A 20,980-nucleotide genomic window follows, 5' to 3' on the forward strand; every position below is an offset into this window, starting at 1 on the left:
CAGTGACTGACTTTTTAAATAATTCTTTGTTCACTATAGCTTCTTCATACATCCCCCAGTTAACAAAATAGCTATTCCTTTGCTTGTTTAGTTAACAGATGATGGCTAAAATCCGTCCAGATTTTTGTGGAGATAAACAAAAAATGATCTTAAATGTGGTATGACTTTTCATTGACTAATAGTCTAGGCATGGAAGTTGGAGCAGTCAGGTTTTGTGAAGGGATAAAAAAGAGGAGTTATTTGCAGAGATCAGCCCAAGAACCATCCTTATAAAGAAGTACTGAGAGGATATAGGATTGCCCCATGTTGTCACAATCTATATGAGAAATCAGTGACAGGCCAGTCAGCTTAGAAGCTGTTGAGTTTAAACACTCGTGACATGCTGTAATATAGAACAGGTCAGTAAGTGTAAATACCACCATGCCTGAACAAATACCAGGACAAGTAGACATAGTTATTGGAAAATCTTTTTTAAAACTTTATAGTACCCCTTTTTTTAACTTTAAAATTTATCTCCAGGTTTTTTCATTTTTTCCAATTTTTTCAGCCTTTATCAAAATAAAATGTGCTTCATTTTTTGCTTCATTTGGCCTGGAAATTGGTGTTTCCTCATTTTTATTCCTCTTATTTTTCCATTTTTTTCACGCATTTTACTACAAAGAAAAATAGTTTATACAAGTTCCTTTTATCACACACAGCCTTTTCAGAATTTATTTCCTTCTGGTAAAAATGTCCTAAAGAAAAGTAAAGAAGAAATTTTAAAAGTAAAGAAGAAAATCTCGTAGAACATATTTTATTTTATTGCAATTGCTAGGAAAAAAAAGTGGCAAAGAAGAAACATTATTAAGTCTGCAAACAATTTTTTAATAAGAAGCGCTTCACACAAAAAATAAAGGAGGGAATGAATGGAAATGTGGGGAATGGAAATGTAGGGAAAATGTGGGGCCACTGCTGAATGAGGCGGGTGTCCTGGTGATGGAGGATGCAGAGAAGGCAGAGCTAATGAATTGCCTTCTTTGCTTCAGTCTTCAGTGCCAAGGCAGGCACTCAGGAATCCCAGGCCCTAGAGGTAAGAGAGGAAGCCTACAGAGAGGATGACCGTCCCTTGGTTGAGGAGGATTGTGTGAGAGATCACTTAAGCAATCTGGGCACCCGCAGATCCATGGGCCCTGATGGAATGCACCCACGAGTACTGAAGGAGCTGGTGGATGTCATTGCTGATCTACTCTCCATCATCTCTGAAAGGTCCTGGAGGACAGGAGAGGTGCCCGAGGACTAAAGGAAAGCCAATGTCACTCCAGTCTTCAAAAGGGGCAAGAAGGAGGATCCAGGGAACTACAGGCCGGTCAGCCTCAACTCCATCCCGGGAAAGATGATGGAGCAGCTCATTCTAGAGGTCATCATTAAGCAAGTGGAAGAAAAGAAGGTTATCAGGATTAGTCAACATGGATTCACCAAGGGGAAATCATGCTTGACCAGTCTGATAGCTTTCTGTAATGGCATGACTGGCTGGATAGATGAGGGGAGAGCAGTGGATGTTGTCTACCTAGACTTCAGCAAGGCTTTTGACAGTGTCTCCCATAACATCCTCCTAGGGAAGCTCAGGAAGTGTGGGCTGGATGAGTGGTCGGTGAGGTGGATAGAGAACTGGCTGAATGGCAGAACTCAGAGGGTTGTCATCAGCGGCGCTGAGTCTAGTTGGAGGCTGGTAACTAGTGGTGTCCCCCAGGGGTCAGTACTGGGCCCAGTCTTGTTTAACTTCTTCATCAATGACCTGGATGAAGAGTTAGAGTGTACCCTCAAGCATGTTTGCTGATGGCACCAAACTGGGAGGTGTGGTGGATACACCAGAAGGCTGTGCTGCCATTCAGCAAGACCTGGACAGGCTGGAAAGTCGGGCAGAGGGGAACCTGATGAAGTTCAACAAAGGCAAATGCAGGGTCCTGCACCTGGGGAGGAACAACCTCATGCATCAGTACAGGCTTGGGGCGGACCTGCTGGAGAGCAGCTCTGCGGAGAGGGACCTGGGTGTCCTGGTGGACGACAGGTTAACCATGAGCCAGCAGTGTGCCCTGGCTGCCAAGAAGACCGATGGCATCCTGGGATGCATTAAGAAGAGTGTGGCCAGCAGGTCGAGGGAGGTTCTCCTTCCCTTCTACACTGCCCTAGTGAGGCCCCATCTGGAGTACTGTGTCCAGTTCTGGGCTTCCCAGTTAAAGAAAGATGAAGAGCTACTGGAGAGAGTCCAGCGGAGGGCTACGAGGATGATCAGGGGACTGGAGCATCTCTCCTATGAGGGAAGGCTGAGGGAGCTGGGCTTGTTCAGCCTGAAGAAGAGAAGGCTGCGAGGGGACCTTATAAATGCTTATAAATAGTTGAAGGGTGGGTGTCAGGAGGATGGGGCCAAGCTCTTTTCAGTGGTGCCCAGTGACAGGACAAGGGGCAATGGGCACAAACTGAAGCACAGGAAGTTCCAGCTGAACACAAGGAAGAATTTCTTTACTCTGAGGGTGACAGAGCCCTAGAACAGGCTGCCCAGAGAAATTGTGGATTCTCCTTCTCTGGAGGTATTCAAGACCTGCCTGGACGAGGTCCTGTGCAGCCTGCTGTAGGTAACCCTGCTTCGGCAAGGGGGTTGGACTAGATGATCCCCAGAGGTCCCTTCCAATGCCTACCATTCTGTGATGCTGTGAATGAAAAATAGCTCCATGTTAGCCCCTGTGAAATGCAAATAACTCTGATGTGTTGATTTTTTAATTAATTATTTTCTCATCTAAACTGTTTGTTCATCTCTTTGAAAAACTACCCAGTTCTTATGAAGACTTCAAAAACAACGTCTAAAGATTCGTCCAAGTCCAAAGCAAACAAATAAAACTGTAGCCCAAATCCAAGGTCTTCTCCAGTCTTCTCAAGCCAACATGTTCAGAAATTCATTTGTCCCTCTGGGTTAGCGTTGTCTCCCTGTGCTCCTCACCTCAGCTTTGGCCCAAGCCGCCTTTGCCATCCTTGCCCTTAGGACAAGTAACTGGGCCAGTCTGACTTGTCTTCTGGGGTGCACTGAGTCAGTAATGTGCTGAATTGCCTGGCAGATGAAGCAGTAGTCATTCTCATGAACCAATGAGGCTGGGCAGTAGAAGAGTACCAGGTACAGGTGGGACTTTCAGACACACTGTCATACCCCAGAAGCAAGTGAGATTTGGCCACCTGAGTCATTCCAACACTTTTTTGAAACCACCACACTCTGCTTCCACGAGTATCTTTTCCACTGTTGTTATTTTTGCCTGAAGGACTCTCCCCAAAAATTATCTACAGCACTGAGCAGGGTTTCTTGCTCCTCTGTCCCTCACCCTGAGAACAAGCCTAACTCTCTGGAGCTGCTGCAGAGGGCTGCAGCCCAAATATGAAATGGGGCCAGGTTCCTGGCTGGATGCCCTCCCAGCCTGGTCCTCAGGAGAAGAGACAGATGGACGCGGAGAGCTTTCCAGGTGATCTGGCCAGTCCAAAGGCACAGGCACTATTTCCTGGCACCCTCACCCATTTTCCATCCCTTCCATGCTCTTCCTTGGGGACACACTAGGGCCTGAGTTCCTGCTGAGACAGCAGGATATATGTGCATGCATCCTATGTATGAGTGACACCTACTACCTGGCTTTATTTGGCAGGCTGGCTGACACCGAATTCCTTTATGGGGAAGAGTGGCCCTGGGAAGAGGAGAAACACCGAAGACAGCATTCAGTGCTGAGAAGAGTCAAGAGATTCCTCAGCGTCCATGAAGGCCCTTCGTCCCCGGCTCACCGGCGCTACAGTCGGCAGACAAGTGAGAATTCTGTGTTTTTCCCAGCAGATGAAAAGGGGCACATCAGACGGTTGCAAGAAATGCACACAAGAGGGAGACACTCTGCCTCAAGCTTCAAGAAGAAACATGAAGGGGTTGACAGAAGTAACAGACTTCGTAGTAGCAGAGATCTAGGACCCATAACTGAAACCTCAAGGAACGAGGCACAGTTTGACGACAGCGACACCTCATCTGAGACAAATAAGCCAGTTCCTGAGGTCATCATCTCTGAAGCCGAGGAGAAAGCACCTGATGTGCTGGGCAAACCAGATCTGCAAACAGAGGGCACCTCAGGCATGCCAGAGGAGGAGCTCCAAAGGAGCCTTGCTGAGGCAAATGTGACTCTTGTGAACCATCCTTTTTTCCCCCCAGAAATTACTACATACTTCCCAAGCTCTGGGGTGCATCAGTCACTTCCTACTGTGATAGGGGACCCCAAGCATGAACCCCATGGTAGTAACATATCCAGTTTCACAACAGATTGTGAAAGAAACCTTCAGCGATGGAGCTTACCGAGCTTCCATAGTCAGAGCACAGTGTCAAATGTCGACACAACACAGCCTTTAACAGATTCTGGGACAACTTCACAACAAAGGACCTTCAATGATGGAAAAAATGTTACTTCTCCTGCTGCTCCAGAGACATTTGAGATGCAGCACATATGGGAAAACCTGGATACTAAAGAAACAGCCATAGTAGAATTTTCTAATGAGAAAAGTGAAAGAAAACTTTGACAGTGCTTCCCCTGGGTCTGACCGAACCTCCTGTCTTCTTTTGAAAGTGGTTCTCATACAGATTTGCTGAAAGTGCAGAAGTGCAGACACGATGCTCAGACAAGTCCTGAGCAAGATCCCACAGAGGATTTAGGCACCTAAATAGCAGGCATTGCAGTGATGTGCTTTAAGCCACTTGGTCGCTGGCCTGAAACCTGTGATCCTGTGGGGAAAACATTTATGGGGAGAACTGAGAGCCTCAGGGGCAGATGCAAATCAGCCAGCACACACAGCAAGGAGCTGTATAGGCTCACCTAGAGGAAACACTAAGGTTATCGGAAGAGCAGAGGTGGTTCTGCCCACTTTGGATCCACCCTGAACATCACCACCTTTGGCCGCTCCTTCAGATTAAGGTCCGTGATGTCCTTGTAAGAGCCACCAACAGTTTTGGTTTGTACTCAAGTGGCTAGAAGGGGAGGTGTGGGCTCAATTCCCTCCTCAGCCTGGAGAGATTCAGCTCATCATCTCTCATTGCCTGGAGGAACACTTGAAAATCAAGCTCCTCACTTTTGTGAGACAAGAGCGTGCCCCACTTCTGCTGAAGCTATGCCACCACAGAAAGGAAAAATAAAAGGATTAAATGTTTAACCTCATTAGGAAGAATGAAAGAGGCAAAACTGTAGATGAGCTGCGCATGGGAGGTCTAAGCCTTGGTCTCTGCTCCTTGGAGTATCTATGTTGTGTACCTAGTGGCTGTTTATTGTAAAACGCTGTTCCCAGATGGCCTCCCTGATGATGACAGAGCTGTGGCACTCTCTCAAGAGGTGGTGGAGCTGCAGGAGCAACTGAGCTTAGGGCTCCACTCTTGCAGAGATCTTCAGCTGGCTGTGCACAGGCTGCAGCCATCCCAAAGAGTCAACCAAATGGCTCGGGACTGCTAGCAAAAACTACTCTCCACTGCCTTCCCCTGTTCCCATGCTGCCCAGATGTACCACACATGTTCTCCATTAACCCAAACCCAAGCTAGCATTCGGTGGCTCCCGCTGCTCCAGTGGTAGCCAAGCCACCTCCTGGCAGCAGCCTGGCCTTTCAGCTGCTGCTCCTGCAAGAAGTCTCAAAGCAGGCCCCAAAAGCAGCAGTGACTCTGTTTTTGTCTCTCACCCATATCTACATGAACACAGTCCAAGGTGTGACGCCAGCATTCCCCCATGAGTGAGTATCCAAGTAGATGGTGTCCTCAGACAAGGGAGAGACCAGGTATCTCAGGGGCTGGGAAGAACAGAGACAGGGGGAGATACAGAAAATTATGGGGGCTGCAGCAGCCAGCAAGCAATGTGGACTGTAAGTACAGCAAGTCCACTCAGCTCTCTTGCCCAGAAGATTGCACTTCAAACAACAGACAAATGTCTCTACCAGGGTAGCTGATAGCACCAATGACTCCTAGGAGTCTTCAGGACCCCCTGAAGCTGGGAAGGGAACCAACAGATATGCCTGCTTCAGCTCCTCTTGCCAGCAGCTTAGGTGAGGAGCCCTTGCAGTAGGCTGTCAGACACAGCAGGACTCTGCTATCTCATCTGCGCTCCCCACTTCTTCCAGCTTCGTTTCAGTCTGGGAACTGACTCCTGTTGGTGTGCTTTAGCCATGGTCTGAGCCGTGCCACCCTCTGAAATCCTTCAAAGACATCAGATAAAAGTACATATCTCCCCATCAGGAAGCAGAGTACATTTAGCCCAAGGAAGAGCTGTTCAACCTCATACTATGGGAGCTTCAGGTATGCAGACAAGCCAAGCACAAATTTACCAGGCACCTGTAAGGGCACTTCTTCACACCATGAGATGAGGTGACACCAGTGTCTGACAACACCTGAGTAGTGAGGTTTGATCACAGTTCTGGAGTAAGGCGTTCTGGTGCAGCCTCACGCTTGCCACTGTGCAACAAGTCCTCAGGCAAATCAAGTTGCTATGCTCAGGTTTGACCAACAAATTGAGAACCTCAACAAGTGAAATTATGTTGGAATAAACAGTACCTTAGCCTAGCAGTCCTATTTTCTGGATGGCCCTTACTAGGCAACACTGGCAGCATCCTCTAGCTTTTCAGTCATCAGAGCCCCAGGCTTCTGCCTCTCCTTGGGGAGAGGACTCTATCAGCCTGTGACGATGGTGGAAACATATAGCTTTCCCTTCCCTACATCAGCAGAGGAAAAAACAATCTTCCTCCAGCATTACCTCTTTAACCCCTATTCCGTATGTCTTCTTTCAGCTGAAGCCACACTTTTCAATTCCATACTTTCTCGATTTAATTGCATCTGCAACTGTCAAAGAACGCCATTTACCACCAAGCTTAGCTTTAACAAGTGGTAAATTTTGAGTATAAACAATACACTTTAAGGATACCCAGACAGCTCCAGTCACACAGCAAGACACAAAGTTAAAGTAACTGCTGCCCTCCTTGGGAGCCTGAAACACTCCTCTGTAGCACTTTGTTAAAGTCAGGAGAGCAATACAGGTTTTGGGGGAGCTTGGCCACACTCCTCCCAGCGGTACATGTATAGCAAGGGTTTTCAGTGGCTATGGAGAAAGTCTGGCCTGTCATCTAGCTCTCTTCTCACAGCACGTAAGCTTGAGGAATGGTGCTTCTCTCTGTAAGGGAATTGAGGCCAGAAATTAGGAAGGGCTGTAAAGTGCCCACTACAAATCTGCAATGAGGGTCCAGTCCCACCACATCTCCTCACTCTCCTCCTTCACACAGCTTCTACCAAGGCTTAAGGTGTTGGAGCAAAGTGCTCATCCTCCCTGACCCAGACATCAGTATGTTTCATCCTGGCACTGCTAAGCCTGAAGAAGCCTTCCCAGCTTCCCATCGTCCTGCTCTGCTCATCTTCCATCATCTTCTTCTCAGCCTGGCTGCTACGTAGGATGCACGCTGCTGCTTTCCACCAGGACGTTATGCATCTCGAGCAATGATTTTGCTGCCTCTCTCGCTCACTCTGCCAGCACTCCCTGCCCCAGCAACTGTGTTAGTTCTTCGATGGAGGCTAAGGGTGGCCACGCAGTAGCCGTTAGGTAGATAAAAGCTTCCTGGAGGTGTCCATTAGACATGTAGATGCAAGTTAGATTAGGAAGGACAGCTCTGAAGTCCCCCAGTGTAGTCTGCAATACACAAATAGCAACTCACACACAGTGGGCCAGCTCCAGGTTAGCTATAATATTCTGTTCTTTGCTTGTAAAGAAGCTAGTGCTGGGGTGAGTTATCAGAAAAATTCCTTCTCCTCCTTTGGGCAGTTATCTCACTTTTGCAAATATCTGCGGGGTCTGATTTGTATTAAATTATCTTTTGGGATTATGTGCTGTCTTAGGCACTTCTCTCAGTAAACTATTTACCTTAGTATGGTAAACAGACTATTTTAGCAAACCCAACAATTTACAACTCATATTCACCAGCATAAACAATGTCAAATTATTGCATTAATAAAAGCATTTTGAGAAACACAGTCATCTTGACTGCACTGTACTGTCAAGCAGCACTTTTGGCAAGGGCTCGACCTTCCATGCAAGTCAACTTGATGTCTACCAGGAACAGTGAGGCAGACCTACAGAAGTTGGCAAAGCTGGAAAAGACAGAGGAGAGAGTAGGGCCAAGGTAGAAAAATCAGGCAGAGCGGCAGCTTGCTCCTGTCAAATAGTGTTATTCTTGAGCAGGGTGAGATAGATCAGAACAAAGAGTGGGCCGGTCCCTTGCACATGCTGCCTGACTTTCCACCTGTTTCTAGGATGTGTTCGTGCTCTGCGCTGGAATTCGTAGAGCTGAGGTGTAAGTGCAGGGACCGACCAGCTGCAGGGACATGTCCCACCACCATTAAAATCTTCTGTCATAAATAGCAGATCACAAACTCCGACTGCAAGCTCATGTTTAAGGAATATATATGTATTTTAGGTATAATGGAAATGTATCAGTGTGTTGTCTGCTGCATAGTAGGGAAAACAAAAAATACCCTGCTGCTGTTAAATGAGTGCTAGGGCTTTATAGATGTTTGTTTGTCTTGGTTTACAACCAAACAAATGACATTTTCTAGACAAATAAGTTAGCTCATGGTCACTCTGTTCTTTAAGAGTGACATGGGCAAAGGGGAAACAAGGCAAGACTGGCCTGAAATACATGGTAACTTCGCACAGCTCAATCTTGTCTGCAAAAAGAGACAAGGGGCAGCAGAGTCCCCGGTGCTAAAGGCTGACAGCCTGGATGCCAAATGTGTAACACAATGCAGCTGCAAATAGAGAGCTGTCAAAGTGTGCACAGGAGCGAGGGAGTATTTCATACTGGAAGGCAAGATCAGTATTTCAGCGGTACCTACAGGCAGACCATCTCGCTTTAGTAAGGCTTCTTGAGTCTTACAACTGAAGCCTTAAAACCTGAGGGGCTGCAACCGCCACGCTGCCAAGGCCAGGAGCGGGTGTTGCGTTTGGTCCGTGCTGAGCACATCCGGAGAGGCGGCAGCAGCAAGGCCCCAGAACCACCAGCCCCTGCCCCAGTGATGCCGCAGTGGGGACGGTCCCCAGCTCCCCACGGCCCAGCCCTGCCTGGGACGTGCCTGGTGCCCGGGACTGGGGCTGCAGACATTTTTTGGCTTTAGGGAGACACAAGCAGCCCCAACTCCCCAGCATGTTCCTTCTCTCCCCGCCAGGCTGCAGAGCAACCTGGATTTTCAATTGCTGTCACATCCTCTCCTCTCCCTCCTGGAACACTGTAAGAAAACATAAAATTAAACTGAAACAGCGCTAAATCCAAAGCATGTTTTGTGTGGTTAAGTTTTATTCACGTGTATGGGGGCAGTGTCAGCTTTAGCAATCCAAACAGATACTCCATTGGGTATAATTTAGGTGAACCTTCTTTTGCTACGTCAGCACAGCTACCAGTGGCTGTTTCCGACCTCTGCCAGCGCTGAAGCTGCTGCCGCTGCTGACAAGAATGGGCTGGGCAAGGGGTAGTAGATGTTTAGTGCCGGTGCGTTGGTCTTGTAACTCATCTGAGGTGGAGGGAGGCTGTGGCATCCCCTTGCAGCTCCCTTTGCAAGGGTTGTGGTCTGGGTTTTGTAATGTGACTGCTGCTCCCAGCTGCCCGCACCGCCGAGGGACCGAGGTGTCAGATGCTAAAAGCAGCATCTGACCCAAGACACAGACATTAAACACTGAGACCCGAAAGAGGAAAAATGTGTCGAGCGAGAATGCACCCAAGGGAAAAAGCAGGTTTGAGAGATGGCGTAAGGAGCAGGGAATTGTGCGCAAGGAGCAGTGTCGGTTTAACCCAGCAGCCAGCAACCAAGCACTAGAGGACAATTAACTATCTATCCCAGCCAAAACCAGGACAAACAGTAGTGGAAATTCATGGTCACACAGGCATCAGTCAAGTTCTTGTTTATATAAACTGGTTGGAGCAAGCCCATATAAAGAAAATTTATGTGGCACTAAGGAAAACAGGCTGGACAAAACCCTAACCATCGAAAACAGTGAGGAAAAGGAAAGCAGTAGGAAATGAGATGGAAACTAGCACATGAGAAGAAAAAAAGGTACCCAGACCAGACCAGACTGGGATTAGTTTCCCCCACTTGTAACTGCTATCTTTTCAGCCTGGCACTGTTCAGCATTTTTATCCTTCCTGCTCTTCTGCAAATCTGAGTGCTGAGCTGATTTTGCTTCGTCCTGGGAGCTATGATGTCTGTCAGTTATTCAGGAAAAATTGTTTCTCAGTTATAAACATACAGATATTGAACCAAACTATAAAATTTGGGAAAAGGATCACCCCAAAGCCCTTAAAACCTTGGGGGGAGAACACGACTGCATTTAGGTCCAGAGTTTCAGTTAAAGCCCTTCTTCACACGTGCGTTGAAGATCATTACATTAACATTCGGGTTACGGCAGAATAAATGTTATTACGACTCAATAGTAATCCTTCCTATGAACAGCTTTTGCAAACCCCACTCTGTCATTCCCACGGTCAAAAATGCAGTAAAACGCCGACATAAAGACATCTCCTAAAATCCAGAGCGGGCCGCTGCGAGTGGCGATGTCGAGAGACTGAAAGCCGCTCATGCAGAAGGTTTGGTCTTCGATAGACTCCTGGGAGGGAAAGCACGTGTCCTTGCGGCAGCCTGCTCCAGCCCCGGGGCGGGGAGCGCACGGGGAGCCCGCGGGTACGCACCTTTATGACGTACTGTTCTGCTGTCAGCCTGTACTCGTGGTGTCCGATCGTGAAGCTTATGTGAGGCAAGCTGGACAGTCTTCTGCAGTCTACGAGAAACTGTACACGAGGCACTGGTTGACACGGGACCGCCTTGCTGTTTTTTAAGTACTGCCCTTTGAATTCAAGGCTTTTGTGGCAGGTAATAGTGATTTTAGTAGAGAGAAACAGCACCGGTCTGACTCATGGCCCAACACTGCCCTCCGGCTTTCCATCACCTGCACTGGGTCAAACCAGCTGCACAGCCCAGACCACTGCACCGAAGCCTCCAGGGCTGATGAAAAGCCTTGTGAGCTCCAAAATGAACGAGATGAAGGGGGACTCTGATGTCCCCCCCTGTTCGACTCGGAAGCAAAACTGAGTATGTGAGCCCCAGTGAACCCACGTAAGCGAGGTCTGCTGAGCAAAAGCCCTCTGATGCTCTGGCCCAGACTGGGTGGAGGGAGCTGCCTCCAGCCCACGCAGGGAGCACCCTACGGCTGCTGGTCACCCCAGTCCCTCCAGTAACATCATTGTTTTAGGGTAAAAAAGGCAGTGAGGAATACAGCACTTTATACTCTGCCCTGGAGTGGGATTTAAAGAGCAGAAGAAGGACTAAACTCTGGCATGGCCATTAATTTCCATAAATAATACATTCACTTACAGTAACACAGAAGATCATTTCCTGGCCTTTCTAGTTGTTTCGTGAAACACTGGCATGTTAAATGGCACTGCAGAATGCTCCAAGCCCCAGAGGGATCTTTGCTGTAAGCTCTGGTGTTTAAAGTCATTGTTTTAGAGGCTCCCTATAAGGAAGAATGTACTTTTTGTTGTTGTTAAATCTGCTGTATGAAAACATAACCCTAAATCTTGTGTACACTTATCAGGTGTCATACCACTAAGACAAAATAAACCATGGGATACAGAGGACAAGGGTAACAGAGCCAGTATAATGGTTTGTAGGCTATGAGAAGCAAGACATAATTCATTTACATAGCTAGTACGTCCAGAACAAATTAATCCTCGCTGGAAAGAGATAAAAGTTCTGGTAAAATCACCGATGGATGCAGCCATTTACACGATGATAAATTTGAGCCAATATACTTAGCCTGTCTATGATTGCTATGAAAACAGCCATAGAAAGTCATATTTTCAGGATGCTTTTCACAGAATCTGAGATGCTGGCTGAGTGCCCTTGTATCAGCACTGGAGTATGTAAATTTATACTGCAACGACCTGTTCCTTGTTTGTATTATGCTAATATAAGTACATTGGAAATACATATTTTATCTATATCCATTAGTATGTACCATTACAACACCAACTTTTTATCAAAGCATAATGTTTGACATGTATCTGAAAATTTGAATAAAAACAAAATTTAAGGTGTAATTGAGAAAGACTCAGAAGCCTCAGGAGTTACACGGATGCCACTCCAGGTCCTCCTCTTACAAAAGGAGGCAGATTAGAAGTCCACTTTGTCTTTGATCATTGCCCAGTGCACTGGGCAACCGTAACACTCTTCTTTTTCTTCCAAGTGCAGTTTTGGGTCAGGATCAAGACAACTGCGAAGTTAACAGAAGCTTTACGTGGGGCACTGGAGCTGTGGTGATACAGTAAGTACCCGTGGGAGGCAGCCAAGGGCTAGCAATAAGGCACGGTAAAAATAAGCTGCTCTTTCCCTGGAGGCAGGTGGGTTTAGCTATCTCAGGTTTGTTATCTCAGTGCTTTAGACGTTGCAAGGGTTCGGTCAAGCCGGCTGAAAATTGCAAGATTGATTGGAGATGCAAAGGGCAGCAGAGAGACATTCCAGCCTGGCTTGTGGGAAAGCCTAACCTACCTCGAGCAACCTCGGCTCACGCAAGCGCCCCAGAGAGGTGTGGGGAGCCAGGGATCGCAGGTGTGGGGCCAGAGGGGCCATGAAGCAGTTCATCAAAGCCATTTTGGCCTGCTGGAGGAGAGATGGAGGTGCTCCTTGGAGGGCAGCCAGGGATGGGAAAGGGTGGTGGGGAGTATCAGCAAGGGGCATGCAGGAGAAAGCAGCAGGGAAAGGAGGAAAACCAGTGAGGAGACAGAAGAATAAGGTTCAGGAGGGAGACTAAGAGATAGAAAGGGCCATCCTGCACACCAAGGCTCATCTTCCAGCAGCCAGCATTGTGAGCAACACAGCTGTGCATCCCACCTGGGAGCCCTGGCACAACACTGCCTACTCCACTGCAGGCTGGCAGGGAGAGGTCCTGTCAGCGGAGCCGGTGTCGGGCGGTAATTACAGCACCTTTCCCTTTCCATTCGGTGCTGGCAGGGCTGGCAATCAGCACCAAACCCCTCCTGGCTCGGGGGAGTCAGTGGCTACAGCTGGGGACATGGAAAATCCTCTGATTTTCCAAAAGGAAATTATCTCTGGTGCGGAATATGGATCGATTCCACAAATAGATGCTCCCATTATTTCCTCACACACCAGTACTGATGAGTACAGGAGAGGAGGTGGACGTTTGGGGGGAGGGCTGGGGCAGCAATGCAGACGAGTCAAAACCAGCTTGGCTCTGAGTTCACTGCTGTCCTGGAAACGGGGCTTTCACCGGGACCTTTTTGAGTAATTAGCTTGGTTATTTTCCCACCCTGCAAGCTCTTTGCACCAGATACCAGTTTCTCTTCCTCTCTGGCTGTTTTCTGGCTGTAAAAGTTTTACCTCTCCAGTATGCGACGGACTTGCCCCAATATACTCCTGTAACCTCCTGATTTGTGAAGAGGGGCCGGTGATAAGAGAAGTGCCCGAGTCAATGATGGCTTCGCAGCCGTGGGAGCAAAATGCCACCCGGCCCTGGATCTTTATACTGCAAGTGAAAAACAAAGCATCTTTAAGCACGTGGCATATACACTAGGGCTGAAGCAGCATATTATTGCTAGCTAAAGTACCAGAGTATGGACCGGAACTTAAAACTAGCTGCAAAACTTTGCCAATCTTAAAAGACAAGAAAGTCTTCAGAAGACAAGGAAGTAATAAAAGGAAATTGCACGAGGAGGATGTACTCTCTGTGTCATTGATGTCGTCATCGATTTATGGAGCAGGAGGAGGACTGAAGGGACACTGACTACTTTGACCAAGGTTAACAGGAAAGATGAGAGCAGGACCTGGAGCTGGATTCAGTTCCTGGGTGCCTTAACCTCTTAACTGAACAGTCCACCAAGAGTCAAGTTGACCACTGGTGTATCGTATTAAAACGTATTAAAATGCTCTCCCAGAAACTAGCTCCCCGTGTCACAGCACATTTAGAGAGCTGATAAACCCCGGTCTCATCCTGGCAAGCCCCCTCTTTAAGAGGCACTAGGGTAAAATACTGCAGACGAGTCCTCCTGCATCTGTATTGCTAGGTGTTTCTGCCTCTGTCAGTTCTACCCAGGGAGGTGAATTCCGCCAGGAATTTCATACACACATATGTACATACATACTTGCTCAGGTGTATTTGCCAGTAGCTTTTCTCAGTGACTGGGACCCAGTGGATTGAACCTTTGTAGAGGGAATGGTCTATCCCTCCCAGGATCAACTCACCACCATTCTCGGTGTCATCTCCTCTGAAAGCAGAAGACAGGTTAACACAGACATGGGAGTGTGCCAGCATGTGCCAATGAGATTACACTTAACAAGCAGAAGACAAACCACAGTCCTTTCTAAATTAAGATATGGATGGCTGAAAGGGATTATTTCTAAATTAGAACCACGTATGTCCTAACTCGGAGCCTCCAAATGACCTCTGCGAAGACTTACTGTAGGCTGCCGAGGGTGGAGACAGGCGTCAGGAGCAGGCTGAGCCAGTTGCTGCTCTCACCTCCAAATAAACACTAGATAAATTTGTGGAGTTACAGCTGAGTGCAGATGAGGTAACAATATTTCTTTTCTGAAATGCTGTGTTACTTGAGTGTAGCACAGCATGTCTGTTCATCTCCACTGGCCAGAAGGAATCCCCTGGCCACTCAGACATGGTGAGCCTCAGCTGGGAGCTTTTCTTTTATTTATAACCAGCTCCAACAAGAACAACTGTCTGTCCAAAAATTCATGGTCCTCCCCAGCACATTTTTCCTTTTCACTCCATATTTTTAGTGTCAAATTTGTTAAAAAAAAAAAAAAGTAATGGGGAAAACTACTTTCTAGAGTTGAAGATTTATACAGATGCCTGTTCATCTCAACAATTAAAATAGATTTGCTTCTTTTCTGGCAGTGTGACTTTAAAGACTGACCTTTTCAGATAGAAAGAGAAGACTGGCTCCTCTACCAGCTGCTGGTTCATGATGCTGTCAAACACGGGCAGAGCATTGCCCACTGCCAAGGAGGGGTAGCCCAAGCCCAGCACGCCATCAAAGTGGGCAAGGGCAAAGGTTGTTCCTGGCTCAAACACTGACTCGCCAAAGTCCTGTCCCTTGATGGAGATGTTACTTATCTGTTTGGTACAAGTGAAAGTAGAGACACCATCAGTTACAAGAAATCAGCCACATTTCAGATCTGTATCAATAGATTTGTTCAGTGTGTAAAGCCTGAATATCCCTGCGTGACTTGCATCAATCAAACAGGTGCCCATCTGGTGGGCAGGCTGCACTGATTCCTTGTAATACCTTAACTCTGTGGATGTTTCTACATAAACCTAGGACAGGACCCAAGGAAACAAGCAAGACATGCAAAAGAAAAATCTCAGGGATCTGTCTGGGTAGCCCAAAGCTGGAGCAGCACCCACATCTCTCAGCAGCCGGCTTGGTGAGACCTCGCCCTGCCCTCGCCTAAACCAGGCAAGGTTTTCCAGGGCAAGGCCAGTATCTGAACTGTCCTGGGTGACCTGGAGGCTGACACCCGTTTTGGGCGAAGGCTCACCTGCAGCGTGTCTTTGGCAGCGATGCCCAGAAGCTGTCCCGTGCCGTACTGCAAGGAGAAGGCTTCCCCTCCATGCTCGTATGAATCCGACAGAAAGGACTTAAATTTCTGGTGCACCCCTACACAAAATAAACAACACTTGTGCACCGAGGGGAGGTCCCAGCAATGTGCCCGCTCCCCAATGCAGAACCACACGAGATGCAGGAGAGACAGATTTTTGCTTGTCATATGAGGAAGGTGTCGATGGATTTTTTTTCTGTAACCCAGAAAAAATACCTCAGAGGTTATTTTGGGTTTTAAAGGCAAGTGGGAAATCCAAACAAAAATGGACACTTCCAACGCTATTTGTAGCTCTCCCAGAATTATTTTCCCGCCTTTCACCTCCAGCACCTCATGGTGCGGAGGGACGTTTGGCAGCTGCAGCCAGCGCCTGCCCCAGCTGCGGGTTGGCACGGAGGGGCAGAGGCAGAGGGGCAAGCCAGGAAGGGAAGAGCAGCCCTCCGGGTGCTCCAAATCCTCCCCTCCAAAACCTCTGCTGCAGGCAAGTTCCCTGGGAAAGGAGAAATGGCCGAGGTACCCGAGACACAAGGAGCGTAAGGGGGGGCAGCGTTTCTTACTGCACGCTTCACTGATGCAATAAGCAGAAGGGACCCAAAAATTGGAGGAGCCAGTGTCAAACACGACGGTGAACCTCTGGGGCGGCGTGCCAACGCTGACAACTCCGTAGTACTGCGCCTGTGGGAGGAACAACCGGGTCAGCCCTGGGCTGCCTCCTGCTGAGCTGCTCCTGAGGAAAAGGCAGACGTGGGAGCGTCATGTGAGGATGGGGTTGATGAGGAGGATGATAACAGGCTGCCCAGGGAAGTGGTGGAGTCACCATCCCTGGAGGTGTTCAAAAAATGTGTAGATGTGGCACTTCAGGATATGGCTAGCAGGCATGGTGGTGTTGGGTTGACGGTTGGACTTCATGATCTTAAAGGTCTTTTCCAACAGAATCACAGAATCACAGAATAGTAGGGGTTGGAAGGGACCTCTGTGGGTCATCTAGTCCAACCCCCCCGCCGAAGCAGGGTCACCTACAGCAGGCTGCACAGGACCTTGTCCAGGCGGGTCTTGAATATCTCCAGAGAAGGAGACTCCACAACCTCCCTGGGCAGCCTGTTCCAGTGCTCCGTCACCCTCAGAGGGAAGAAGTTCCTCCTCATGTTCAGACGGAACTTCCTGTGCTTCAGTTTGTGCCCATTGCCCCTTGTCCTGTCACTGGGCACCACTGAAAAGAGCTTGGCCCCATCCTCCTGACACCCACCCTTCAGATATTTGTAGGCATTTATAAGGTCCCCTCGCAGCCTTCTCTTCTTCAGGCTGAACAAGCCCAGTTCCCTCAACCTCTCCTCGTAGGATAGATGCTCCAGTCCCCTCACCATCCTCGTAGCCCTCCGCTGGACTCTCTCCAGTAGCTCTTCATCTTTCTTGAACTGGGGAGCCCAGAACTGGACACAGTACTCCAGATGAGGCCTCACCAGGGCAGTGTAGAGGGGAAGGAGAACCTCCCTCGACCTGCTGGCCACACTCTTCTTGATGCACCCCAGGATCCCATTGGCTTTCTTGGCAGCCAGGGCACACTGCTGGCTCATGGTTAACCTGTCGTCCACCAGGACACCCAGGTCCCTCTCCGCAGAGCTGCTCTCCAGCAGGTCCGCCCCAAGCCTGTACTGATGCATGAGGTTGTTCCTCCCCAGGTGCAGGACCCTGCATTTGCCTTTGTTGAACTTCATCAGGTTCCCCTCTGCCCGACTTTCCAGCCTATCCAGGTCACGCTGAATGACAGCACAGCCTTCTGGTGTATCTACCACACCTCCCAGTTTGGTGTCGTCAGCAAACTTGCTGAGGGTACACTCTAACTCTTCATCTAGGTCGTTGATGAAGAAGTTAAACAAGACTGGGCCCAGTACTGACCCCTGGGGGACACCACTAGTTACCAGCCTCCAACTAGACTCAGCGCCGCTGATGACAACCCTCTGAGTTCTGCCATTCAGCCAGTTCTCTATCCACTTCACCGACCACTCATCCAGCCCACACTTCCTCAGCTTCCCTAGGAGGATATCATGGGAGACTGTGTCGAAAGCCTTGCTGAAGTCAAGGTACACAACATCCACAGCTCTCCCTTTGTCTACCCAGCCAGTCATGTCATCATAGAAAGCTATCAGATTGGTCAGGCATGATTTCCCCTTGGTGAATCCATGCTGACTACTCCTGATAACCTTCTTTTCTTCCACTTCCAACCTTAATGATTCTATGATCCTATGATTCTTGCTCAGGGGGTTCAGTGCAATTTCATCTAAACGTAAGTGCACGCCGCAGGGGAGTGTGTCTGGTTCCACGAGTGGCTGTGGGCAGCAGACTTCATTCCAGCTGCGTGCATAACACTGCGGCATTTTTTAAGCCTTGCAAGCAAGCGCTCAGTCAGGTTCCCTGTGGCATAGAATCATAGAAAGTTTTGGGTTGGAAGGGACCCCTAGAGGTCATCTAATCCGACCCCCCAGCAGTGAGCAGGGACACCACTAACTAGATCAGGTTGCTCAGAGCCCCGTCCAACCTGGTCTTGAATGTTTCCAGGGATGGGGCCTCCACTACCTCTCTGGGCAACCTGTTCCAGTGTTTCACCACCCTTATTGTAAAGAATTTCTTCCTTATATCTAGCCTAAACCTACCCTGTTTTAGTTTAAAACCATTACTCCTCGTCCTGTCACTGTTGTCTCTACTAAACCGATTGTCCCAAGAGGGTATCAGTGAGCCCTCTTGCACCGACTTCAGTGGCAGCAAGGTCAGCCCCAAGGTGAAGCTCCCACATGACTGCATAGACTTTCGGGCAGCTCCCTGCTGCTGTCAGTAAGAAATCAGTGATGCAAAGGCAGCACGACCCACCTCCGCCGGCGTCAGAGGGCTCTGAGCAGCGGCACAGTTGCTGTCACAGGTGACTGGACTTTTTCCATTGTAATTAGCAGCTATTAGCAAGTTAAAAAATGAATTCTGTTGCAGAGACTGTATCTGATGTACTGAACAAAGTTTATCCAGTGGATAAAGCAACCACTGACCGCCCTTGGATACCACCTGAGGTTAGAGATAATCTGCGAACACGTGAATGCTGGAGTGAAGAGCTTATCCACATCCCGAACGCAAGTGTCTAAGTGCCCCGATCTGGCCCTGGAAGAGCACTTCAGCATTAAGAGACCTATTTTTAGGAAGAGGCATTTCTGGAATTCAAACACAGATAAAAAAGCAATACCTAGTGCCAAGCCTTTTGTAGCAATACAAATATTCAAATATGCATCTTCAAGTGCGTGGTTGTTAATTAATACACTGAATACGGTTTCGGACCCTGAAGTTTATGGTCTGAATGAGATAGTCATGAAAACACAAGCAAGCATGCCATTAACAGAATATCCAGCTATACAGCAGAATTTTATTCTTTACTGTATGAAACAAACCCCTTTATTGTTTAATCCGTGAAGTGAGGCAGCTCTAAGACATGTTGATCCAAAAAAACCAACCCACAACAACGTCACAAACACACCACACTGAAACCTGCACAAAACTCTTACTGGTGCTGGCTGGATATGCAGCGTATGTGGGTTTTGCTTTCTTATTTTGATATTTAACCCGCTTTGATAATGTTTCAGTGTCCTTTGTTCTTCTTCATACACATCTTTTCCTGTCTCAGTTTAGATGGTAAATGCAGCCAGGTTAGTGGGAGACCCAGGTCAGTCTCAAATATTTAAACTCAAGAGATAAAAGAAGAAAAATAAAAACTCCACTTGGGTCTTTGTTACCACTGATTTATGACTCCATGGGATCAAATAAATGAGATTTGGGGGATATTTTATAACATGCAAACATCCAAGGTTCTGGTAAATACAATATAGCTAAATGAAGTAATCAGATTCTGCTACTAAAAACCCAATCCTGAACCAAGATTGATACAGGCAAATCTCACGCATTTGTCTGGAGATTCAACCAAGTCCCATACACATCTATACAAAAATAAAACAGATCACAGGACTACCACTGCTAAATTACATCGGCTCTCTACCTGGGTCCCATGCTAACCTAGATCTATATGTGCTGTATTTTGCAGAATGGTAAACTGATTTTTGATGATCTGCAGACTGGTAAATTAATTTTTGATGATCTAGTATTTATAGCATAGAGCAACGAGCCATCTCAAGTCCTATAATTTCATTGAGAGACTAAGTTTCAAATGTGCTGGGGAAAAAATTCTGCCTTCAAGAGAATGACGAGTCTTTATGATTGCATTACCAGAACTGTACTTACATTCATGTAATCATACAGCCTTTCTGAAGTGCTTCCTACCGATAAAGCAATATCTGCAGGGAAGCAATGCAGGTACCTCCGGGCAAAAACGTCGGGGTGGTGATTCCTCCAAAATTCCTCTAATTCTCCCTTTTCCTTCAGCTGTTTCTTGATCGATTTGAATCGAACGAGGGGAACCCTACGCAAATAAGATAAACACCCAGAAATTAACTGGTTCTCCTTTCTAGACCCCTCATACATTCTTTTTTTTGTTTTAAATTTGTGTCTTTTTTGAGACCTCGGGTAGCAACAAGGACAGGTCACCCCGGGAAGCCATCTGAGATGTGTTTTCTTACCGTTCCATGGCCAGGGTGAAAGGGATGTAAACCACAGCCAACAGTATCAGCCTCATGGGTCCAAGCGGTTCGGAGTCTAACGACACTCATTTACTCAGAAGTCCCTTTTTTATACCCCGTTGTCAGCAGAGGGCCATTCGCCAGGTCAATCAATCACAGGAGGTCAGTGCTTTGGCAGAAAAGAGCAACTCTCAGAGCAACTGCTGGATTGTGCAAATATCGGTGTCCAGTGGAGCTACGGAGGCACAGATAACCAGGGCACAGTCTAGACCAAGCAGGCATTTCACTAACAATCCTTAATGTCTTTTACATAAATATAATAAATGGGGTGAGTTGGCTCCCATTCGCTTGGGAAAGAGGAGGCAGTCCAGGGACTCGCCTGGTTCCCTCCGGGTAAGCTGCTTTTCAAGCTCACTTTAGCGACAAGTGGCCCAGAAGTGTCCAACACAGAGAAAGAGGACGTAATATATAACCGTTCCCCTTTTACATGGAGACGTTTCAGCAGGACTGAGCAGACGGACATTTGGTGGGGTTGTGACAAGTCACCCCCTAGCAACTGAAGATTAATTCCGTGTTTATGGGAGAGCTCCGGTACAAAAGCAAATGTGATTGCCACCCCTGAAAATCAGGTCTTAAAAGTAAAACGACAACAGGCTGCGACACAGACTAATAAACAGCCAGTGGTTTCGCA

General features: G+C 47.9%; 2 protein-coding genes across 16 annotated transcripts in view; one reads left to right on the forward strand and one right to left on the reverse strand.

The window, feature by feature from the left end:
- Positions 1 to 13,521, forward strand: part of BEST3 (bestrophin 3) — a 32,499-nt gene extending 18,978 nt beyond the window's left edge. For 7 of the 13 annotated variants that reach the window (XM_075428060.1, XM_075428071.1, XM_075428059.1 and 4 more), the window contains one exon: positions 3,663 to 9,377. In XM_075428060.1, coding sequence (XP_075284175.1) covers positions 3,663 to 4,569 — 907 coding nt within the window. In that variant the 3' untranslated portion in view covers positions 4,570 to 9,377. Of the gene's footprint in view, positions 1 to 1,025; positions 1,630 to 3,662; positions 9,378 to 12,304; positions 12,378 to 13,387 lie in introns of those variants that run through there. The other 6 variants (XM_075428067.1, XM_075428069.1, XM_075428066.1 and 3 more) reach the window with 4 other exon arrangements.
- LOC104326761 (cathepsin E) lies at positions 10,482 to 20,359 on the reverse strand. Of its 3 annotated transcripts, XM_075428072.1 has the most exons (10): positions 20,290 to 20,359; positions 19,955 to 20,132; positions 16,240 to 16,357; positions 15,623 to 15,741; positions 14,998 to 15,197; positions 14,212 to 14,334; positions 13,451 to 13,595; positions 11,426 to 11,567; positions 10,744 to 10,842; positions 10,540 to 10,661 (listed from the first exon to the last, which is right to left on the reverse strand). In XM_075428072.1, the coding sequence occupies exons 1-10, from the start codon at positions 20,343 to 20,345 to the stop codon at positions 10,540 to 10,542; spliced, it is 1,302 nt and encodes a 433-aa protein (XP_075284187.1). In that variant the 5' UTR covers positions 20,346 to 20,359. The 3 variants fall into 3 exon arrangements, with proteins under 3 accessions (XP_009929873.1, XP_075284187.1, XP_075284189.1); XM_009931571.2 differs by lacking the exon at positions 11,426 to 11,567 and having other exon boundaries at positions 10,482 to 10,661; XM_075428074.1 differs by lacking the exon at positions 11,426 to 11,567 and having other exon boundaries at positions 10,540 to 10,842.
- Between the last annotated feature and the right edge of the window lie 621 nt (positions 20,360 to 20,980).

The sequence above is a fragment of the Opisthocomus hoazin genome, chromosome 8, assembly GCF_030867145.1.
Source record: "Opisthocomus hoazin isolate bOpiHoa1 chromosome 8, bOpiHoa1.hap1, whole genome shotgun sequence".
NCBI lineage: Eukaryota > Metazoa > Chordata > Aves > Opisthocomiformes > Opisthocomidae > Opisthocomus > Opisthocomus hoazin.

What these genes read in the sequence shown, in the direction of transcription:
- LOC104326761 (XM_075428072.1), bottom strand. Translation starts at nt 20,345, where the DNA reads ATGAGGCTGATACTGTTGGCTGTGGTTTACATCCCTTTCACCCTGGCC. An exon ending in GGCTGTATGATTACATGAAT is followed by an intron (nt 16,358 to 19,954) that starts GTAAGTACAGTT and finishes TTCCTCCCACAG; the next exon opens with GCGCAGTACTACGGAGTTGT. An exon ending in AAATGATCTTCTGTGTTACT is followed by an intron (nt 10,843 to 11,425) that starts GTAAGTGAATGT and finishes CCTCGTGTACAG; the next exon opens with TTTCTCGTAGACTGCAGAAG.